At 52.4% G+C, this 20,117-nt stretch overlaps 7 protein-coding genes across 7 annotated transcripts; 3 read left to right on the top strand and 4 right to left on the bottom strand.

Annotated features, from left to right (window-relative positions):
* Positions 1-1,305: 1,305 nt before the first annotated feature.
* J4E79_005668 (uncharacterized protein) lies at positions 1,306-3,249 on the top strand (the record flags this gene model as incomplete). The annotated part of the gene is made up of 1 exon (XM_049354546.1): positions 1,306-3,249. One exon carries the CDS (start codon positions 1,306-1,308, stop codon positions 3,247-3,249), a length of 1,944 nt encoding a protein of 647 aa, XP_049210669.1.
* An 850-nt stretch (positions 3,250-4,099) lies between these two features.
* Positions 4,100-4,809, top strand: J4E79_005667 (uncharacterized protein; the record flags this gene model as incomplete). Its single annotated transcript, XM_049354545.1, has 2 exons — positions 4,100-4,641; positions 4,674-4,809. The coding sequence occupies 2 exons, from the start codon at positions 4,100-4,102 to the stop codon at positions 4,807-4,809; spliced, it is 678 nt and encodes a 225-aa protein (XP_049210668.1).
* A 140-nt stretch (positions 4,810-4,949) lies between these two features.
* Positions 4,950-5,567, bottom strand: J4E79_005666 (uncharacterized protein; the record flags this gene model as incomplete). Its single annotated transcript, XM_049354544.1, has 2 exons — positions 4,950-5,444; positions 5,502-5,567. The coding sequence occupies 2 exons, from the start codon at positions 5,565-5,567 to the stop codon at positions 4,950-4,952; spliced, it is 561 nt and encodes a 186-aa protein (XP_049210667.1).
* A 257-nt stretch (positions 5,568-5,824) lies between these two features.
* On the bottom strand, positions 5,825-6,959 carry J4E79_005665 (uncharacterized protein; the record flags this gene model as incomplete). Its single annotated transcript, XM_049354543.1, has 4 exons — positions 5,825-6,150; positions 6,206-6,587; positions 6,643-6,718; positions 6,778-6,959. 4 exons carry the CDS (start codon positions 6,957-6,959, stop codon positions 5,825-5,827), a joined length of 966 nt encoding a protein of 321 aa, XP_049210666.1.
* Positions 6,960-7,887: 928 nt separating this feature from the next.
* Positions 7,888-9,703, top strand: J4E79_005664 (uncharacterized protein; the record flags this gene model as incomplete). The annotated part of the gene is made up of 3 exons (XM_049354542.1): positions 7,888-8,100; positions 8,161-8,874; positions 8,924-9,703. 3 exons carry the CDS (start codon positions 7,888-7,890, stop codon positions 9,701-9,703), a joined length of 1,707 nt encoding a protein of 568 aa, XP_049210665.1.
* Positions 9,704-10,088: 385 nt separating this feature from the next.
* Positions 10,089-11,506, bottom strand: J4E79_005663 (uncharacterized protein; the record flags this gene model as incomplete). The annotated part of the gene is made up of 4 exons (XM_049354541.1): positions 10,089-10,566; positions 10,622-10,718; positions 10,782-11,090; positions 11,215-11,506. 4 exons carry the CDS (start codon positions 11,504-11,506, stop codon positions 10,089-10,091), a joined length of 1,176 nt encoding a protein of 391 aa, XP_049210664.1.
* Positions 11,507-15,889: 4,383 nt separating this feature from the next.
* J4E79_005662 (uncharacterized protein) lies at positions 15,890-19,619 on the bottom strand (the record flags this gene model as incomplete). The annotated part of the gene is made up of 3 exons (XM_049354540.1): positions 15,890-16,572; positions 16,622-19,471; positions 19,568-19,619. The coding sequence occupies 3 exons, from the start codon at positions 19,617-19,619 to the stop codon at positions 15,890-15,892; spliced, it is 3,585 nt and encodes a 1,194-aa protein (XP_049210663.1).
* Positions 19,620-20,117: the final 498 nt, after the last annotated feature.

The following is a 20,117-nucleotide window of genomic DNA, read 5'->3' as shown; positions in this document are numbered from 1 at the left end:
GTGGACGGGAACGACACGGAGACGGGCCCTGCAACCATGTCGGTAGCGGTTATGAGCCCACTTCACTCAATGTTCCACGCGACATGTGCCGTACACGCTTGCCACATTTCCATTCCATGTCTTAGCCATGCGTGGCGTATGAGGTCTGTGGGCCATCGGTACTAACGGCAGCAATGTCATGCAGTCCGCAATCGCCCGGTAGACGTGTCAAAGAGGTCTACATTTAGCGAGGAGTGAGCTGTCTCGTCTAAAACTCTCCTGTACCAGGTGAAGATTCGAAGCAACCGATTACTGTTGGCTGCGGACTAGGCCACGTTGGGTCGTTTCGTCCTCCAAATGATTTCGCTAGTACAGCCGACAGATGGCATAACTTTTGCGGTGATGCGATTCGTACTGAATCACGATTACAATTCCCCTTGACTGTAGTACCCGCTGTGGCTTTGTAAACGAAGTGTGGATCAAACACGGAGGGTGTCGGTATGATCCGATAGCTGAGACCCGTCGGTGAGCGAGCGCTTCTCGACCATGAACCTCAGGGTCATCGAAGGATTCTGTCAATCCAGCGGTGTGGCCATGCTGTGGAGCGTGCCTGCGAAGACAGGATGACAGGAACTTCTGGGCCGTTGTGATCTGTGTCAAGATCGCGGTTTGGGGTGAAGCGTCGTTCTATGTTTGGCAGATGCTCCGGCGTGGACCCACGAGTTTGTGACACGCGAAGTGTCACAACGTTGCCGGCGGGCTAGCCGCTACAGATGGCGGAATCTTTGGTTTGAGGCTGGCGCATGGGATCGTGATGTGGCACTGCTCCATAATGGCGGTGGCAGAGATGTCATTGAGACGGAGAGTGAATATAGTAGGTCTCGCATCGTGCCTAATACCTGCCTCAAGCTGCACCACCTTCTTTCCCCACCTGCGCCTTCGCTCTTTCGGCCACGACATCGTCGTGCACACTTCACGTCTCCCTTTTCTTCTTTTTTGTACAAGGTCGAGCCGGGCTCTTCCTTCAATATAATCTTTACTTCCACGACGGGTTACACGATCACCGTTAGCAGCCATCACACATCGTTACGACTCGCGCCCATGCAGTAGTACAATCCCTCGCTTCCTTCCTCTCCTTTTCATTTTGCCTGGAGCATTTATTACCTTTGACCGAACTGTCTGGATACGTTCATCTTTCGCTGTACATACTTTGCGAACATACTTGCCGCCGCACCCGAATAACGACGCCGATTAATATCGCACTCGCCAACCTGCACACCAAGCGCGCTTAACGAAGCTCGATCACTAAGACAGAATCAAGCGACGATGTTATCGGCAACATACCAGAATGGGGAGCCGTTTAGTCCGGCCAAGGTTCATCCGCTCCTGTCCCCACAGGCGCCCAACTCAAGTTTCTCCGACCTTAACCCCGTCGATGCCGATGCCTCATTTAATAATCCCACCCGCCCAGAGTCTCCACAGCCTCCGCAGACCAGCGTCCACTGCCCCCAGGACGCGCCGTATAATGCATCGGTAGTAACGCAAGAAATTGGCGGTACGCCCGCTGCAACACAAGATCCAGCCAGTCTGACCTCGGACGAATCCTCCCGCAACGACGACCCCACCGTTATCACCAAGTCCTCGTCCATCGAGAACCTCTCCGTCCTCCCGCGCGTGCCCTCTTTTGGCGAGCATCGCATCCGGAAGCACCGCAAGAACGCCTGCTCCATCGACTCTGCGATCCCCCGCCAGACCATTCTTAAGGCGTTGCAGTCTCGGCCACCACCATCGTCGACGTCACAGTCCATGGACACCGCCATAATGGAGAGCGCAGGGAAGAGTGCGCGCTCAAAGAGCATCACGCACTCGCAACTCGCAAAGGCGCTCAACGAGCTGGAACTGCACTCAGCCGACCTTTCCGCCAGCAAGATGGCTGCGCTCGCATCACCATGCTTCTTCCACAAGAAGTTTGACAAGGCCGTGAACCTTGGAAAGGTCATGGAAGAGATGAGCGATGCCGAGGACGACACGATATCGCATTCGCGACTCATGCAGACTGCGAACAGCGTTCGCGAGGTCTCCAAGCAGTTGCAGCGCCGACCCATCAAGATGACGGTGCGCAATGTCATGATTGTCACCAAGGCGCGCGACAACAACCTCGTATACCTCACGCGCGAATTGGCAGAATGGCTCATGACGACCTCGCGCTACGGCTCAGACGTGGGAGTGAATGTCTACGTAGACCACAAGCTGCGCAAGTCGAAGCGCTTCGACGCAGCCTCGCTGTTGGCCAAGGACAAGCGCTATGAGAACATGCTCCGCTGGTGGACACCAGATCTATGCTGGGAAACCCCTGAGATCTTCGACCTTGTCCTTACTCTCGGTGGAGACGGCACCGTCCTCTTCACCTCATGGCTCTTCCAGCGCATCGTGCCACCGATTCTCTCCTTCTCGCTGGGCAGTCTCGGATTCCTCACCAACTTCGAGTTCGCACAGTACAGGCCCGCGCTCGACAAGATCATGTGCGAAACGGGTATGCGCGTGAACCTGCGCATGCGCTTCACATGCACTGTGTACCGGTACCAGAAGAACGCCGCGGCCCAAGGCTCACCATCGCACATTGAAGCCGAGCAATTCGAGGTCCTCAACGAGCTCGTCATCGACCGCGGCCCATCGCCCTACGTCTCGAACCTCGAGCTCTACGGCGACAACAACCTGCTGACAGTAGTCCAAGCCGACGGTGTCATCTTCTCCACGCCCACAGGCTCAACCGCCTACTCCCTCTCCGCAGGCGGCTCGCTCGTGCACCCAGACATCCCCGCCATCCTCCTCACCCCCATCTGCCCGCACACCCTCTCCTTCCGCCCCATGCTCCTCAACGACAGCATGCTCCTCCGCATCGCCGTGCCCCTCAAGTCGCGCGCAACCGCCTACTGCGCCTTCGACGGCAAGGGCCGCGTCGAGCTCCGCCAGGGCGACCACGTCACCATCGCCGCTTCCCAGTACCCTTTCCCCACCGTTCTCTCCCAGCCCACAGAGTGGTTCGATAGCATCAGCCGCACGCTACGCTGGAACTCGCGCGGCGCGACACAGAAAGCGTGGGACGGTGATGAGGATGGCGAGGAGGCTGAGGAGGAAAAAGAACCGGATTTCGACATCGACTTTGATAATGACGACGTTGATCGCGATTCTGGATACAGTGCTGAGGGCAGTACGGTGGATGGCAGGGGCAGTCCGATGAGGAAGGGTGTGGTTCTGCCTTTCTTGTAGGCTTTGTCATCCCCTTGCCTGCCTGCGAGAGAGGTGGATGTGTATATGACATGACAGGGGAACGTTTGTCTATTCTCTTTCCACTGGTCATCCACTCACGCATCGTCATTGCTGCTTGGGCGGGTCCCGGTGGTTTCCTTTTTGGGTTGTGTATATGATGGTCGTTTTGGGTAGACGTCAGTCACATAAGCATGCATCTTTCGCACAGCATTTTTTTTCAAGTCATTCGCTTGCGTTGGTTTGTTGGTGAGCGTATATTGCGAGAGCTATGATATCCTTAGAAAGCATGTAGATGAGTTCGGTGGTAGTAGTAGATACTAGATAGTGGTGGGTGTGACGAATGGAGAAGTGGTTGGTTTGGCGAGTTTGCCTGCCTCCCTTTGGCTACAACTTGTTCTTGTTCCTTTACTGCGTGTCGCACTATGTCTTTTGAGCATATACCTGCTTATCAAGCTTGTCTCTGAGCGCATCATCTACAAGCGCGTCCGCCAACCCGGCGCCCCAGCCCGCGCATGTAGGTGGTATACCTAGGTATGCAATCATTCTCTGCGAGCACCTCTTTCCATACGCGATTACTACCATAACCCGTCCGGAGGGCTGGCTTGGTAGCATCCAAGCCGGTCCCTCCCGATGTATCAAGGTCGGTGGGAGTGTCTTCCCTGGAACCGTGGTACTGTAACGGAAAACCGCAGAGAACCAGATGACTGTCACGACCGGAGAAACATTATCTTGCTGCCTACATGGCATACAGAAAAATAATTCAAACAGCTCATATACCCATAATCATCTCCCGAGGTCGTCTTAACTATCAAAACAACCCAGTCTCATCATAATGTCGTTTCTTCGACCCATGATGCGCACACGCATCTTCAACGCCTCACGCCCACTTTCGCGGCAAGTACGAGCGGTGCATTCTACAACGCCCGTCTCAAAACCCATTGCAGAAAGAACCACCCACAATCCCGCACTTCACTGCGCCACCTGCCCCTTTACAACACACGAACGGGTCTACCTCAAAGCGCCACTTACCGGAGGACCATTCCTGCCAGACGACAAATTAGTCAAGGCGATAGAAAAATACTATCTCACACGCGCAGCCACCGCGCCAACAGACTACTCCGGCGCCGACAGCGAGAAAAACTACAATGTCCGCACCAAGAACCTCGAAGCCGCCCGCTGCGAAAGGGAGGATTTGATAAAGGAACTCCTCATCAAGCAACTTGCTGCAAAACATGAGGTATCTGAGCGCGAGGCGAAACGGGTTGTACGGAGTCTGGTGCGTGATGTTGAAGGCGTCCGCGAGAAGACGCAGCGGCGGGGACGGCGGGAGATGGGACGGCAGAAGAAAGAGCAGAGACAACAGAGGGACTACCAGAGAGAGGATCGTAGGACGTTTCGTCGTGTGTTACTTGGACATGGTATAGTTTTAATCGGGATATGCTACTTGTTCAAATCGCTATGAGCGAAGAGATGGAAGTAGGTGGTAACATGGACGTTGATTGCGACTACCAAGGCATGGAAATCGGCAAATGTGGTAGTCGTGGTGGAAATGGTTGGTAGACTTGCATTAATACACTTCACTCAAATACACTTTGGTCCTGGGGATGCCTGCGCTTGGTGAGCGTTGCAACTGCCCTCTCATAGTGACTATAACTTCATTTTCTCTTTTCTATCCGTCTCCGTCATACAGATGTAGTCTATCACTTCTGTTCGTATGGATCCCAATGTCTCTCTTTCCCAGCCAGATCTTCAAGCTCGTCAAACGTGAAGGGCATGTCCACATAATTGTAGAAGTCCAAAACGGCTGTGGTTGGGATAGTCAACCATTCAAAATTTCGCTGTGGACCATACCGTGGATTTGTGGGCACAGCACGAACAGGGTCGTAGTCCGCGTCCAAAACTTTGACCAGGCTGAGATCAGGATCTTGTAGCACCTGAGCATCCGCCAACAGGAAGATGGCGTTCTGCCAGTTGTTACACTGTAGCCCTCTCATCGGCTGACCCCCACTTCCTTCCCGATAGACTTGACAGACGTCTTCCATCGATAAGTCGTTCAAGGTGGTGGGAAGTGAGCGTGCATCAAGTCGAAACTGATCCCTTGCTTTTGCGACAGTGTCAGGCATCTTATTTGCCCCCTCCATCTCGGGGAGACCTCGTTCCACACCATCGGTGATGTCCTTGAGCAGCCTCTTCCACTGCTCATTAGAGCCAAGGCCATAATATGTTCTGTAAATCGTATAGCCCCAACGTACCAGAAGCTGTACTCGATGCTCTTCCGCCTCGCAAAGGTGGTCGAGGAAATCTGAAATGTTTTCCATAGCGGTCGGGGGAACAGAGATAAGGAGTGGCTTGGGTAGATTTGTACGTATGAGTCAACGTTGGTAGATGTATTGCCTTTTGGAAAGGCCGTGCCAAGTAGTAAAAGAAAGCAGTTCGTCCGGCACTTCAAGACGCTAGTATGTGGGGTATCCCTGCAGTTTCGCCACCGGACGGGCGAGGTAGGCGGCACGGTCGCTGCTGCATGCGCAATTGTGATGTGGGCAGAAATGGTACTCGTGCTACGGGATCGATGGAATTAAAGCGCAATACCATGGAAGCTTGTACGCCTCACGCCCTTGACCTTGAAGAACTTGACGAGGTCGTCATCCCGCTTTTGCTCGAGCTCTTGGACGTCTTTACCTTGAAGCTCGCCGGAAACGCTTGAACCTAAGGCATCAATGCTATCCTGTGACCAGTCGAACTTGTGTTCCTGCATATCCTCAACCCAGACTCGGCTTGCAGGTCCTAGATGCTCAAGAAGGTGCTTAAACCCTTCACTGCCACCGCCTCCTCCCATTGCATTCGCCAGGAATGGCCCAACCATGGCCCACCGAGGCCCCAGACTAGTAGTAACGCAAGCGTCTGGCCACCTGTGGTCAGCAAACCAAGGAAGACATGGGGAAAACGAGAGACTCACCAAGGTCCTGGGCGGTGACTATACCACGAGCCACTAGGCTGTATGCCTCATTACAAAGGGCAGCTTGAAGACGGTTGGCGACAAAGCCGGGTACTTCCTCCTTGATGTGAACAGGACGCCGTCCCACGGACTCGTAAAAGACCATCGCATTTGAGACAGCTAACGCACTTGTGTTTGAATGTGGGACAACTTCCACAAGTGGCATGAGATGAGGTGGGTTGAATGGGTGGCCAATGAGTACTCGTTCAGGGTGCTGACATTGGCTGATGAATTTCGAGCTTGGAATGCCTGAAGATGAAGAGGCGATGACAACATCTGGTCGAACAGCCGCGTCGATCTCGGCAAGAAGTTTAGTTTTAAGATCTGGCCTTTCGGGCGCATTCTGTGCCATCCTATTAGCTGGTGAACTTGGAGAGCAGCTGATTATATGCACTCACCTCTTGCAAAAAGTCCACGTCTTTGTAGTGTCTGCCTAAAGTCGCGCCTACAAACTGGTAGTTCGAAAGCGAAGCGCTGGATGGAGAGTTCGAATCAGCTTGTGGCACACCGGATGAGTCTAGTGTTGCAATTACTTTTCATCAAGACCCATGGTCTCTAGCGCAGGCCAGATACTCTCCAGATAGGACGCCAGTTTCTCCTCTGCGCCAGGTGCCGGGTCTGCAACAATCACACGCAGGCCATGAGCGAGAAAGAGACCGGTCCACGATGCTCCAATCACGCCAGTGCCAACAATACCGACAGTACGAATGGACATATTCGAAAGATACCAGAGTTCCAAGACTGCGAAGGATGGTTGCAAAGGTCTGTGAGGAAAGATTGGATGGTTACTTTATGGGGGCCGTCGTCCCTTTAATGCGATCGCAGGAACTGAATCGACTTTGGTACGCATCGGCCGGGCTGTTACATGGAGGTGTACATTCAGATGGTGTGCCTACACGGTGAGGGCCGGGAAGCTGCGACCAGCGTTAGTACAGGCCTTTCTTTTTCGCACGAAGTTCAACAACGTCAACATAGTATATCCGCTCGAAAGACCTACTGAGGAGTATTGCCTGCGAATGAGCTGCAACCAGTGTCGCATCGGATCTTCCCATGGCTCGCCCGAAAGGTCGGCCGAGTTCTGTTAGAGAGTCTACGACATTGCACGTTGCATCATGCAAGGTTTGGTCTCCAAACATCATCATCACTTGATAGTAGAACAGATTGAACACCGTCCCAACCAATCCATGGATGAGAGCCAATTGGCGGTGCCGAGGCAAGATTGGCCGTCAGCCAATGGGACGTTGAGCCGGGAAAGAGGCCCAACCGAGGCCAAAGCTCTTCACGTGGTTCGATCGGCTCCCCCGGGCCTCACCCAACGTGCCGACATTCTGTTCTGCAGGCGCAGCCTAGACGCTGCACCTGGCATCAAGACTTCGGCGTTCGAAGATGCTACTACCGTCTACGGGCGTAAGCCACAGCCGCCAATGGAATGTTACCCTTCCCAATACGATTGGCTGCGGACTCCCAGGTATCGTTACACAATGGTTGTTTCCAAAAAGGAGTTCATCCATACATTATAAATGTCACCAATGTCTACAGAGTTCCTTCCTGCACATCCTTCTACTTTTCAGAGAAGCATTCTCTTCGTTTCCTTCACCGCTTAGCTAGTATCAACGTTCTCCAAGCACGATTGTACCCTCGTCATGGCTGTACATCAAACGACAAAGGACGCCTTTGGCCCTGGAACATTCGTTGATCGCGACTTCATTGGTGTGCCTGCCGATGCGAGTAGACTACTGAAACACCTGGCTGGTATCACACCTGGCTTCACGACCGAGGAGGCTGCCCTGAATGATGTCGAATTCTCTGGGGGGGAACTACCCATCATCCCAGGACCCTTGAAATCGCAGGTCTTTGTGCGTGCTCATTCCTCCCTAAATTTCAAAAATCACCATGTGCTCACTCTCTTTGCGTAGTCCGCCGTTCTACATGCCATGATCGGCGTTGTTGCCAAAGAGATCAGCGCACTTAAGGGCATCCAAACGGGTAAAATTCACATCGACACTGACAAGTGTGGTCTGTACCCTGCCACCGTAGCCCTCGTCGACATCGACGGTAAAGGACTCGGTGATGTCAAGACCGATGGCACCCTTACAAAAGCCAGTCTGGATGTTGACAAGGGCTGCGTCAGCAAGAATCACATGTACATTCGCTCGTGGGCCATCTACCCAACTCGGGATCCTCGCGTCTGGTATCAGGTAATGAGTAACCTCAACGCCCCAGCATTTTTCAAGGCCTACGATATCGACGGAGAAGCCCCTGTTGGCAACAGAGAAGAAGCGTATGAGCTGATCAAATCCACCATCTCCAAATATTCAGCTGCCGAACTTGACATCAAAAACATGGAGAACGGATTTTGCGGGCAGACTTGCTTCACACCACGACACTGGGCAGAAACGTCGATGGGCAAGCGACTGGCTACGCATCCTTTGATCGACTACGCGCAGGTCAAGGGCACTTCGGCATTGCCACCCGTACCCTTTCCACAGACTGGTGATGCTCGCCCGTTGGCCGGCATCAAGATTGTTGAACTAGCCCGCGTGATCGCTGGTCCAGCAATGGGAGCGGCTCTTGCAGCCCTGGGCGCGGACGTCATCAAAGTTCAAAGCCCCGACCTCCCCGATCTGCAGGTACGAGGCGCTCTACGCTCTATAATTACATCGATCTGACATTCACTAGCCTTTGAGTATCACGCTTACCGCCGGTAAACGTACATATGCGTTGGACCTTCAGAAAGAGGACGACAGGCAAGCCTTGACTGACCTTATGGCGGATGCGGATGTCATGATCCAAGCGTTCAGGCTACGCTCTCTCGAGCGGAAGGGCTTCGGGCTACAGGACTTGGTTGAGATGTCGAGGCAACGTAACAAAGGAATCGTCTACATTGATCTCAATACCTATGGACCGGACGGCTACTACGCAGAACGCCCGGGATTCCAGCAGATTGCCGATGCCGCTTCTGGATGCTCTTATGTCTGTGGCAAAGCTTATGGATTCGAGGACGGTGTCAGTGTGCTCCCTGCTCTTCCCGTTGCCGACATGCTAGCTGGCGCGGTCGGTGTCGTCAACGTTCTCCTTGCTCTACGTGATCGCGCAACTAAGGGCGGATCGTATCACGCCACCTCAGTCCTAACGTCAGTGGATGTGATACAACTGGGAGAGGCATTTGGATTGTATTCGCCGGATACAGTGAAGAGAATCCAGGACAAGTATGGTTTCAAACCCATGACACCAGACCTGCACGTGGAAGATCTTCTCTACATCCTTGGGGAGGCTTGGTCAAGCCATTCGGACCTTCTGCGCCGTGATGGATACATGGTCACTTTCAACGATACGGCGTATGGCAAGAAGCACTCAATATTATCTCCGATCGTTCGGTTTGACAACGATGATGTCAGTCCTCGATGGAGCCATGGACCTGTAGGATATTGTTCGTCAAAGTATGAGACTTGGGCATGATCACGCGTTGGCGATACCGCTCGTTATCATTACAATTAGATAAGACGACATTCTAGTCAGACTATAGAACACGATGGTCTTACCACTGCCATCCTCACCAAATGACCAAAATGGCTCCTCCTGTGTCCGCTGCACACCATATCCCAGCATCCTCGGGGTGGCACAACCCACTGATTTCATCGAAGTTATGGACAAATACTTCATACTGCAACCCTAAAGTAGGCTCAAAGCTGCCACAACTGGTACGAGGGACGTTTTCATGGAGAGCCAGTCGATTGAAGGTATTTCTGTATGGTCGTTCGCCGCGATGCGAATGTTTCCAAGGTTGAGTTGTATTGCAATCCTCATTGGAGCAGGTGTTGCGAAGAGATCAACAGGATCTGAATCACCAATGGCCCCTCTTGTTCACGAGCACAGCCTCATCGTCAGTATGGTAACTCTCTGCGACCTCTGTCGCGCCGTCCAAGCTCTTCGTTTCCGGTTCTTCAATGACAATCACCGGTCGGTTCATCGCGCCATAGTTGTCCGTGTGCCCCTTCGAGATCTCCACCTCGACATGTGAAGGCCGGCGACTGTCCTTTGGGGATAAACTGGGCTCTGAAGTCACAGTGTATTGTGTTGTGGCCTTGATGTTGCAGTCATAGGCATTGGCGCTCTTGCCGATGTTGCCGAGCTGGACGCTGCCCCGGGTGGAGGCGAAAGTATTGCTATAAGGTTCCGATGCATGGGTGGATGGGTCCTTGAACTCGTGTACTGCACCAGTGCGGTTGAAGTTCGAGATGGCGATGCGTCTGATCAGGTTGGCCATGGCCATTTCGATGTTGAGCTTGACGAGGTAGCACAGCGAGTGGAATTGGACGTAGCTAAGATGGCGAATCGTTAGAATGGAGCTAGATAAATAAGTGAAGAATGACTCACACGAAGGCTTTGGGAATAGCGGTAGCGGCGATAAGCATGACATCCATTAGGATTGACAGAACGATGATGCGCTGGTTGAATTGAACGATTTTGTTGTCTAAATGTAAGTGTAAATGTCAGCGATGACCTTGTAGTGTAGCATGAGCATGGATTGGCTTACACTTTGTGAGACCGTTGCGGATCAAATTGTTCTTCACCATTCTCAAGAAGTACCAGTTGAGCGCCAAATCGATAATGAGGAACAGACACTTCTCAGTGCGATCCCAAGCCGCTGAGATGAACTCCCAATAGTGGCTAATTTGCATCCGGGCTGGGATCCAAATAATGAAGCCGCTGATGATCACTACCGTGATATAGACAGTTACTGCGATAAAAATGTTGTCGCCGTGCTTGCGGTTAACATCAATAACTCTGATGCGATTGACGATAATCTGGAAAAGAAGCATGACCTGGAAGCTCCAGCAGGCCACTATGCAGAATTAGTACAGTAGTGGAAGGATCAATTCGGTAAATGCAACTTACAGATTCCAAAGTAGAAAGCAAAGCCTGCACTTTATCAGCTCAGTGTTTTCGAGGGCATGGATAATACTCACTCGCTGGAATGTGTTTCAGCACATGCAGGTAGCCAACAAGACCCAACGCAAAACAGGCCCCCAGCTCCAACCAGGCCATCCATAAATAAGGACTTCGAATCGGAGTTTTCGCCAATTTAGTTTGATGGTAGATCTGCCACAAAGCGAGTATGACGTTTGCCAACGTGAGGGCCCATGGAATGGAAGCGACAAGGACATCGAGATTGGTGAACTCGTCTTCTGTGTAATCGGGTGAGATGAGTGGCCCCCAAGGCTCGCTCACGACACCGGGTCGGTAAAGATCGTTCAGCATGGCGTCTACTAGAGGCGCTCTCGTAGCAAATGAGTGTTGTTTGCGACTACGAGAGTGGACTGGATGCTGCTCAAGATACAGATGCTGGCCCGCGAGGCATAGTTAAAGGATCTCAAACAACATCTGCGGAGATGCTCCCGAGTTCATGGCACCGACATAGTTTAGCCATGCACGATCTTGATGGTATTTGTGGGCGGGAAGTTTAAACATGCACCATCATGATGGTGCCTGTTGACGGGAATCGGCATCTCGCCAATATAGCGTCGATCGGAACTACATCCGCTGCCACGTGCTGGAGAACGTCTAGAGCGTACTCTGGACAACTTTAAACTTTTGACGAATGCGAAGGTCCCTACGGTGCGACTCTTGTATTAGTCTAGAGATGGAACATTGTAGGTGTTGTCTCTTAACTTTTTCAACGGGGCAACAGATGACGACAGGTTTATGTGGCTGGAGACTGGCTTGGGCAGTCGGCATTAGCGTCACCGTCGAGTGAATGTCTACATTCCCACCCTCCAACCTATCCTAAAGGTGCGCAATGGAAACAACAGACAAGTTGGGTGATGGGGCGTGTCAGAAATCCCTTGATAATGGCAGTATTGATGCTGCTGCTGCCTCCGTCAAACCGCTCCTACCCTGAACGCTCGTCATTCACATGTCACTCGGCATCAATAGAAAAGCCTGGCAGCATGCTGTTTTCCCCAACAGCCTAACAATATCATCATGCAGTTTGCTAGTTACTGACCCCTGAAAGTTGTTTGAGGCTCAAAATCTACCCAAAAAGCAATTATCAGGTACACCATCGGACCCCCGAGGCGCGCTACGGTGGCTCACATCTCGGCCTGACACCAGCCGGGGTCTTCTTCCAGGACGCACGTCAACCCTGTCCAGATCAGTATGTGCCTGAAGTTTCACGTGGTAGAGACTCGCCAAAGGCACCTACTAACGTAGTGTGGCGTTGGAACATGCGGATAGATCCTGGAGAACAGTCCGCCTGTGGCTGATTCGTCCTGGGACGAAGGGAAAACAATCGGTGGCGTAATCGACCGGAAGTCGTTGAAGGACCCAGACTCCGTTCCGTCGCTAAACATTTGAGAACCCGTTAGTGGCCGTCTACTAGGACGCCAGAACGACGTACTCCGTTATATGGGCGCGGCATAAATCGCCGAAGGCCAGTGAAGGTAGGTGTAGTCGCGTTCACTACCAGCGCCAGATGCGTTCTTCGTGTTTCGTATTTCGTGTTTTCGTCAGACCCTGAGCACCACCAAACTACTACTCCATGCTAAGAGTTTTGCGAAATACGAAATACGACTGTACCTGGTGCTACTATACCTAGGCGTAGACCCGTTAACGAACCGTCTGTTTGAATTTCTCATCTGTCTGTTAATCTCGTCAGTAGCTCTGATCTACGTCCAACAAGCCTTGGAAGTCGGTCCAGCGAATTTGTCAACACATCATCGGCGCTTCGACATCCCCACTTCAACCAGCCACGACGAAATCCTATCAAAGCTATTGCAATCATGCGGCATACCAAGATTCCATCTTAACAACCAGCCTGGACTAAGTTCATGTCCTGACCAGAGCTAAAGACGCACGAAGGGTGGGCAATAGGCATACGATGTCATGGACGTTGCTCGTTGTGTTGAGAAGGAGAGCAGTAAAAGCGGAAGGAGGTCCCTACACGCGTCTAAGCCTAATCCAAGTGCTACAAAACATCACTCGTAACAAACATGGGAGTGTCTTCTTTCTACTTCATACGTCGCCTGAGATCTTTCGGCGCGGAGAAAACACCACTCCAGTACATGAACGGTGCCAGCACGGAGCAAGCTCCATAGGGCGCTAAGAAACACTTTTTAGTATCTTGAAAGAAAGAAGATGGTTTTGAAGTTGGATCGAGGCCTGCGCAAAGAAAGAAGCTTAAATAGTGAGCCTCTCCAACTTTGCCAGACTATGCTTCAAGTAGAAGTACCCTTCAGATCCATGGAACAGAGCTGGAACCCATCGACTCAGATGCATACACCACCTGCGCAGTGCTTCAAAAGGGTTTATATCAGTGTTTTTGCCGATTTCGAAGTCGCAACATGGAAAGAAGTCGGCGATGTTTTGGTCGACGCAGTCCATATCTACATACTCGATGTTTTTGGAGGCAGCGGCTTCTCAATCTCTCTTCCAGTGGTGTGATTTTGCAGAATGCCCAAAAACTTCTCCATGGTTTAATCGCAGTCCACTTCAAATCATGAACGATTCAATCACCGCTTTAAGACCGATCACTTGGGCCTCAACATGAATAATTCGGTATCAAGTTTTTCTTGTCCAACATGTCAAAGAATGTTCAGACTGGCAAAGGCGAACCATATGCTCTTGCATCCTTGATTTTGGATGCTGGTCAGGTAAGAGAACCGGAGCACCGAACAACATGAGGCGAGAAGGCAGCTTTTTTGGTAGTGCTCTAGCTTTTCGCTCAAGATGGCGTGGAAGGAAGAGATTAGTGCACTTGCGGCAGCAAGACTCTTTTATATGCAGCCCGCGCTAACAACAACATGGCGAGTGGGCAGAGTCTGAGGCGGAGCGACATGAAGGCGACAGATGGATCTTTTAGAGTGTAGGAAAAGGTCTCAACCCCATGACTCCATCTTGTGTCGATTTTGGGAAAACGACTCCCACAACATGGATATCTTCTAGGAAAGTTTTGGGAGCAAGTGCGCAATAGAAACGTTAAGAAGTCCTCTCCATCAGTATTCCGAAGTGGTGTTTTAAGTGTACGGGCAAGTCAAACCACCAAAGCACTCCACACTCTATGCGCAGTGAAGATGGGTCTTTTGATCGTCCGCCGTAGAATCTCCATATTGCCTTCAATTCGATTCTTTCAGCTTCTCTGACCATATCCATATTGGCAATCGATCTTCGCCGACTCCAACAGCACGGACAGGTCATGCGTACACCGGTGGTCGGTTTTGGAACTCATGTCACGAGGAAAGAGTCTCGCGCAGACATCGTGTCTTGGTCGGGTTGTTTTTTTCGGTAAATGTTTCTGTTTTTGTAGGGTGACGAGGAAGAAGAAGAGAACCAAATCGAGGGTTTATATACCCGAGGAGAAGACCAGGGAAATACGAGCAAGCCATGTAAGAATATTGTAGGCTTTTTGGACGGCATGAGACACTGCTCGACAAGTTTTGGTGCAGACCATGTAGATTTCGGAACCTGGTTTGATGTCGCAAAGCACCACCCAGCATGACATGTCTCTGACCAAATGTGTTTTAAGGAACAGCAGCCGAAGGTCGCTCATATAGCGTAACCCTTTTGTTTTTCAATTTTAGAGTTTAAGATAAGAAGAGCACGCCTGTACGTTGTATCCGCACACAAGAGCCGAGTCCATCAGTTTGCATGTCAGGATTTTCTGGAGAGTGTAGAAAGAACGCAGACTCGTCTCAGACATCGACCAGAGTATTTTTGTTTTTGGTGCCTACAATAGACTGGAGGATGATGAAGGAAGTAAGAAGAGAATAGCCGTACGACAGCTTTTATACCCGTCAAGCTAGCTCGCTGGTAGCTTGATCGGGTCCAAAGCTCTTCTCATCGTATTGTTCCATAGCGATTTTAGTCGGGTAGAGCAGCCACACATGCAGCAGTCGTGCGTGATTTTTTGCAGACCCGAGAACCTCTCATAGCATACTCGTAGATTCATTTTTGACATCTCCGTCTCTTGGAAAACCCGCAAAGCCGAAGTCTTTCCCATGAGGGAATGATAAACTTCTTTCAGAAGGAGCAAAGACCATGAGGGTTCAGGAGGGCTTTGTTTTTTAGTAATCACGTCGAAGTCTGGAATTGATTTTGGTTGTGGTAGAAAGCAGAAGAAGGCAAGGAAGAAACCTTGGTATAGTCTCCAGTGCTTTTGAAAGAAATTCCGAGAGAGCAGGACAGCCGGCAGAGCCATAACAGTGCGATCCGCATATTTTGATAATATTGTTGAAAGTGTGTGATGAAGAAAGAAAGCATGTGAAAGACAGAAAGACGTTTTTATACCCAACACTACGTCACGGGACACTTACATAGAGGGCGAGGAAGATGCATCTATCCACACATAACGGACGAGAAGCTGTGATCAGAAATCTCCAATCGTATACGTCTGAAACGAAATTAGAGTGATCGTGATGTATAATGAGAATTCGAATGAAAACACCATACAAGACGGTGTGCTAGCCATCACGGCTCTATGTTACAAATATACAAAGAATGAACACTTGAGCTGCTGGCGAGCGCGCTTCAACGCCTCAACCACTATACCTCAGCTCAAGCCAGCGAACTCGGATATTACAATAGTTCCACGCCTAATACTCCCAGCCGTTTCGCCGCTCCCCAATGCCGACCTCATAATCAGGATCCTCAATCCTCAATAGCAAAGTCATCCCCACCATCCGCCTCAGTACTCACCCTTCCCTTCTCCCCCGGCGCAAAGATGTCCGGATTACGATTCTTCAGCGCCGCAATCTGACTCTCCTTGAACAATTTAAACTGCTCGGGGTCTTCCTTCTCCAGATTCCTCAGCTCCTCAGCGTTCTCAACGACGCTGTTGAAAGCCTGCTCCCAGCCTTTGCCCTCAATCATATGCCTCATCTCGTCGCCGCTGTAGTTCTGGAAGTATGCGCGCAGGGTACGAAGGTGTTCGGGAAGACCTTGGTCATCCGCTGTACCCGAGATGAATGAGACGTGGTTCTCGGAGACGTCGGGGGTGGTGGGGCGGGATGGGTTGAAAAGACCGGTGCGGACACGGTGGCCGAAGCGGTGGAGTCGTCCTTCTTCGAGCGACATGTGGCGGGATGCGAGGGAGACGTCGGAGTTGTGGCGTGAGCGTAGGGTGGAGGGTTCGTCTTCGTCGGATTGATCGGCGGTGAAGTCTGTTGAGACGCTGTTCTCGAGTGTTGGTACAAAGGAGGTAGGCGGTGAGCTGCTGAGTTTGGAACTCGTAGTGGAAGCAGCGTCGGATGGTTGGAGACGCGTCTCTGGGTATTCGTCTTCGAAGCGTTGGATCATGCCTTGGAGTGTGGTATCCAGGAAAAGTAAACGGCCTATCGGGATGTTAGCATATCAACACAATGGAAAGGTGGTGAAGCTTACGGTAGTTCAGGTCATTGTCACTCTTCGCCTCTCTGATAAGTGCAGGCTGAATTCTTGACCGTGTGTTTCGCGCAGTCTCGAGAAGATCCTTGGACATGGCTCTGGCCTTGCTCGGCTGTTCAAGCACTGGTACCCTGTTCCTGCTTCTAGGGGTAGAGGTACCACTTGCTGGGACAGACACCCTTCGGAGATCGTTTTCTTTGTGTGAAAGACAATAGCTAAGCGCCTTCGCAATTCCTGTGCCTCCCACAATGTAGTCGTTATCTGCAGCATTTGACACGTCGTCAGTATCCTTGTAATTGTCTTCCGTACCGACAAAATGCAGCAGGATGTCTGGAACCTCAACTTGCTTAGGTGCTGCTCGAAGCTCTGGCACTTCATTGATGGATTCAATGTTGCGCAAGCAGTATGCGACGACTTGTTTGGCGAGAGCTTTGATGACTTCGCCTTGTTCTGGAGCTGGGATATCGACATCGACACAAATGAGCGATTTGGACAGCTTGGCCGCTAGAGTGAGTGATGCATACAGCGCAGCAGCTTCTTCTTGTGTCTCCTCGTCGGTCGAACTGGCGACGCGTGTTATCTCAGGGTTCTCGAGAATGTTGATGTGTGCGATGTGTGGACAGTCCGGCAGAATCTCCGCGATAGCGATCGCATCTTCCGGCTTCATATCGACATTCATGAGATGTATGCGTTTCAGCTCTTTGAACTGAGGCATATACTTTCTAAGGAGAGACAGGGATGTTTGGCCCATGAACAGGCCTCTGTTGTGCGAGAGATCCAGAAATCTGAAGGAAGGTAGATTGATGAGAGTCGGAATAAGTGTCTTGAGAGCGTCCGGAGTGAGATTAGTATCCTGTAGGCACAGCGCCCAGAGTGGGCTGTTCGGGCAGGCCTTGATACTTTCGCAAATCTTGTCCATCAATGATCTCAGGTCGTTCCCTCCAATATCAATACCCTGACAAACACCAGAGCGCAAGTAGTGTAGGACGTGTTCCAGGCCTTCGGCGTCGATGTCATTCGTCGCCAGACTAAGACGCGTAATACCGCTGATGACGCAGCCGTCGATGATTTTCCGGATACTTGACGAAGTGAGGTTGCATTCAGCCATGGCTAGCTCTTGAAGTTCTGAACCGCCCAGTCGTTCCGAAATGGCCTTGGAGAATATTTCGGCTACATCTGCCGATTTAGCGTCCTTGGTGGGTGACGGCGCCTGTGTGCTGTTCGTAGGCGGAGAAGCCACCTGCGGGCGAGACTTGGGAAACGGTATCATCGACACGTCGACCGCCATGATGGACTTGCACATGTATAGGAACAGAGCGATGTGTTTCCAGCCTTCAGCTGTGATCTTTGGGTTGTTCTTGAGAACCAGCTTCTTGACTGCGCATGAGCCTTGCTGGCACAGCCCGTCCTGTGTTCCGTCGTTGGATAGATCACGTCGCTTCGGCGGCTCAGGAACCTTGGCAGCCAGGAGACCAGCGAGTATGACCCGTATCTTCTCGTCATTCAGATCCGCGTCCTCCAAGAACAGTTTCTTCACTGGTACGATGGCGAGCCAGTCCGACAGCGTCAAGACGTCGGCCAGCTGCAACCTCGACCCTGTCAGGTCCAGACAGGTGACAACTCCTGGCTGAACAACGGAGCACGCGCGTGGTGCCGCAAGCTGGTCGCTGATGCGTTTGAGAATGGGGGATTCGCGGAGCTGGCAACATCTTCGGTAAATACGCAGCGGGTCGATCGTCGGGCGGTCTTGAGCGCGAGGGGTCGGCGCTCCAGTCGCAGCAGGTACTCCTTCGGCGCTGGCGCTGTCGTCGTCTCTAGTAAGCTCCATGGGGATTGTGCCATTCTCCTCGGCCTTCTTGCGTTTCTTCTCTTTCCGCTCTTTGCGCTCAGCCTCGGATCGCTTCTTCTTCTCCTTCTTCCGGCTCGGCTCCTGCTTGTCCTCGTGCACGACTGTTCCCTCTGGGTTCGACTCGGAATCGTTGCCGACGACTTCTTGGGCGATGGAGACCACACCGTCTTTGTCCTTTTCCTCCGCCACGGCATCCGGGTTTTTGAGTGCCTCACCCTCGCCGCGCTCTTTCAGCTTCTTTTCCTTGCGCTTGGTCTTGTCGTCCGTCTCGACGTCGTCCTTGTACTTGGGTCCACCAGCAATCTCAACGTCGACACAGAATGCCACCTTGCGCAACTTGTTCTGATCCAGCTCCGGGACTAGACATCGCTCTCGGTTGGGGTCGACGTTCATGATCTTGCGCGGGCACATGCCGCCATTCGGGTAGACCTTGCCAGCGGTGCCGACCTGGGTTCCGGATGACAGGCGTCGCAACACGTTCCCCACGAACGAGCTCTTAGGCTGCTGCGGTATGTAGGGCTCGGGCGCGCCATTAGTGCCTCCCGATGCTGCCTGTATGCCATTCAGGGCGCCGTTGGCCGAGGGTGACGCGTTCGCTGTGCCATTAGCAGCAGCGGGCGAGCCCTGGGCTTGGGTGTGTGTTGTTGCGGCGGGCGAGTTTTGCGACGAGAACTTGGAGCTGATGCTGTTCATCCACGAGTTGCGTCGCGAGCTGTTCTTCGCGTCGGGTGGCGTCGTGCCGCTGCCATTCTTGTCGGTACTGCCGCGGCCAAGCAGCGCTGGACGCTTCGGTATCTTTTGTGGAGGAGTTGGGCCAGCGGCAGCAGCTGGGGGCGGTCGCGGCGGCGATGCGGGTCTCGTAGGCGCCGGTGTCGGCTCATTATTTTGCTGCTCGTCGTGGCGGGGTCTGGCGGGAAGGCCACCATGCGACGATGTCTTGGGCGGCGCATCTCTGGTCAGGCCGGGCGACGAGGGCGCCTGCTGGCGATGGTGATGGTCTGCTCAGGCGCAACATGTTAGTAGCCTCTCAAGCTCAGGGTTGCGCCGCAAAGCCGAGACGTCTCCACCCAGCAGGGTAAGCGGGCCTCACGTACCTCTAGTCGAGTGATGCAGCCATGATACATCAACACCGTGAATGTCTTCCATGGCGGACGCGGTATCGCCGGGCGTTTGTACGGCTGTCATTGCGTATATAGGCCTCTCGCCATGCGTCAGGGTTGCAGGCGGCCTCGGTGAGGCGGACGGAAGTCAGCGGGGTTTCTGCTTCCACGAGAATCCGCCGATTGGAAATGCTGCAAACTCTCTCAGATAATGTGTTCCGTGCGACTTCAACGACTCGCTGCGCTCGAGGCTGACGGCTGCGTGATTTCTGGGAGCTGCTCTGTGCGATGTTCGGCCGATGCGATGTTATGGCGAACGTGCACTGCAAGCTGTGGGAGCCGGCCGATGACGAAAGGTGTCGGCTGATTGCGCTTCGGGTCTCCTTCTCCTCTCCACACCAAGCTCTATCGCGTACTCAATCCTGCCGAACATCATGATCGACTGCGAGGATGACCTATATATCTGTCTGCCATCTTCCTTGAAACGAACCTAATCGCAACATATCCACATGCCTCACTCTGCTGCTGGCTGATGCCTCCGCGG

This window comes from Alternaria viburni, assembly GCF_023758015.1.
Source record: "Alternaria viburni strain BMP 2772 chromosome Unknown scaffold_11, whole genome shotgun sequence".
In the NCBI taxonomy this organism is placed as follows: domain Eukaryota; kingdom Fungi; phylum Ascomycota; class Dothideomycetes; order Pleosporales; family Pleosporaceae; genus Alternaria; species Alternaria viburni.
This window is presented reverse-complemented; position numbering and strand designations above follow the sequence as displayed.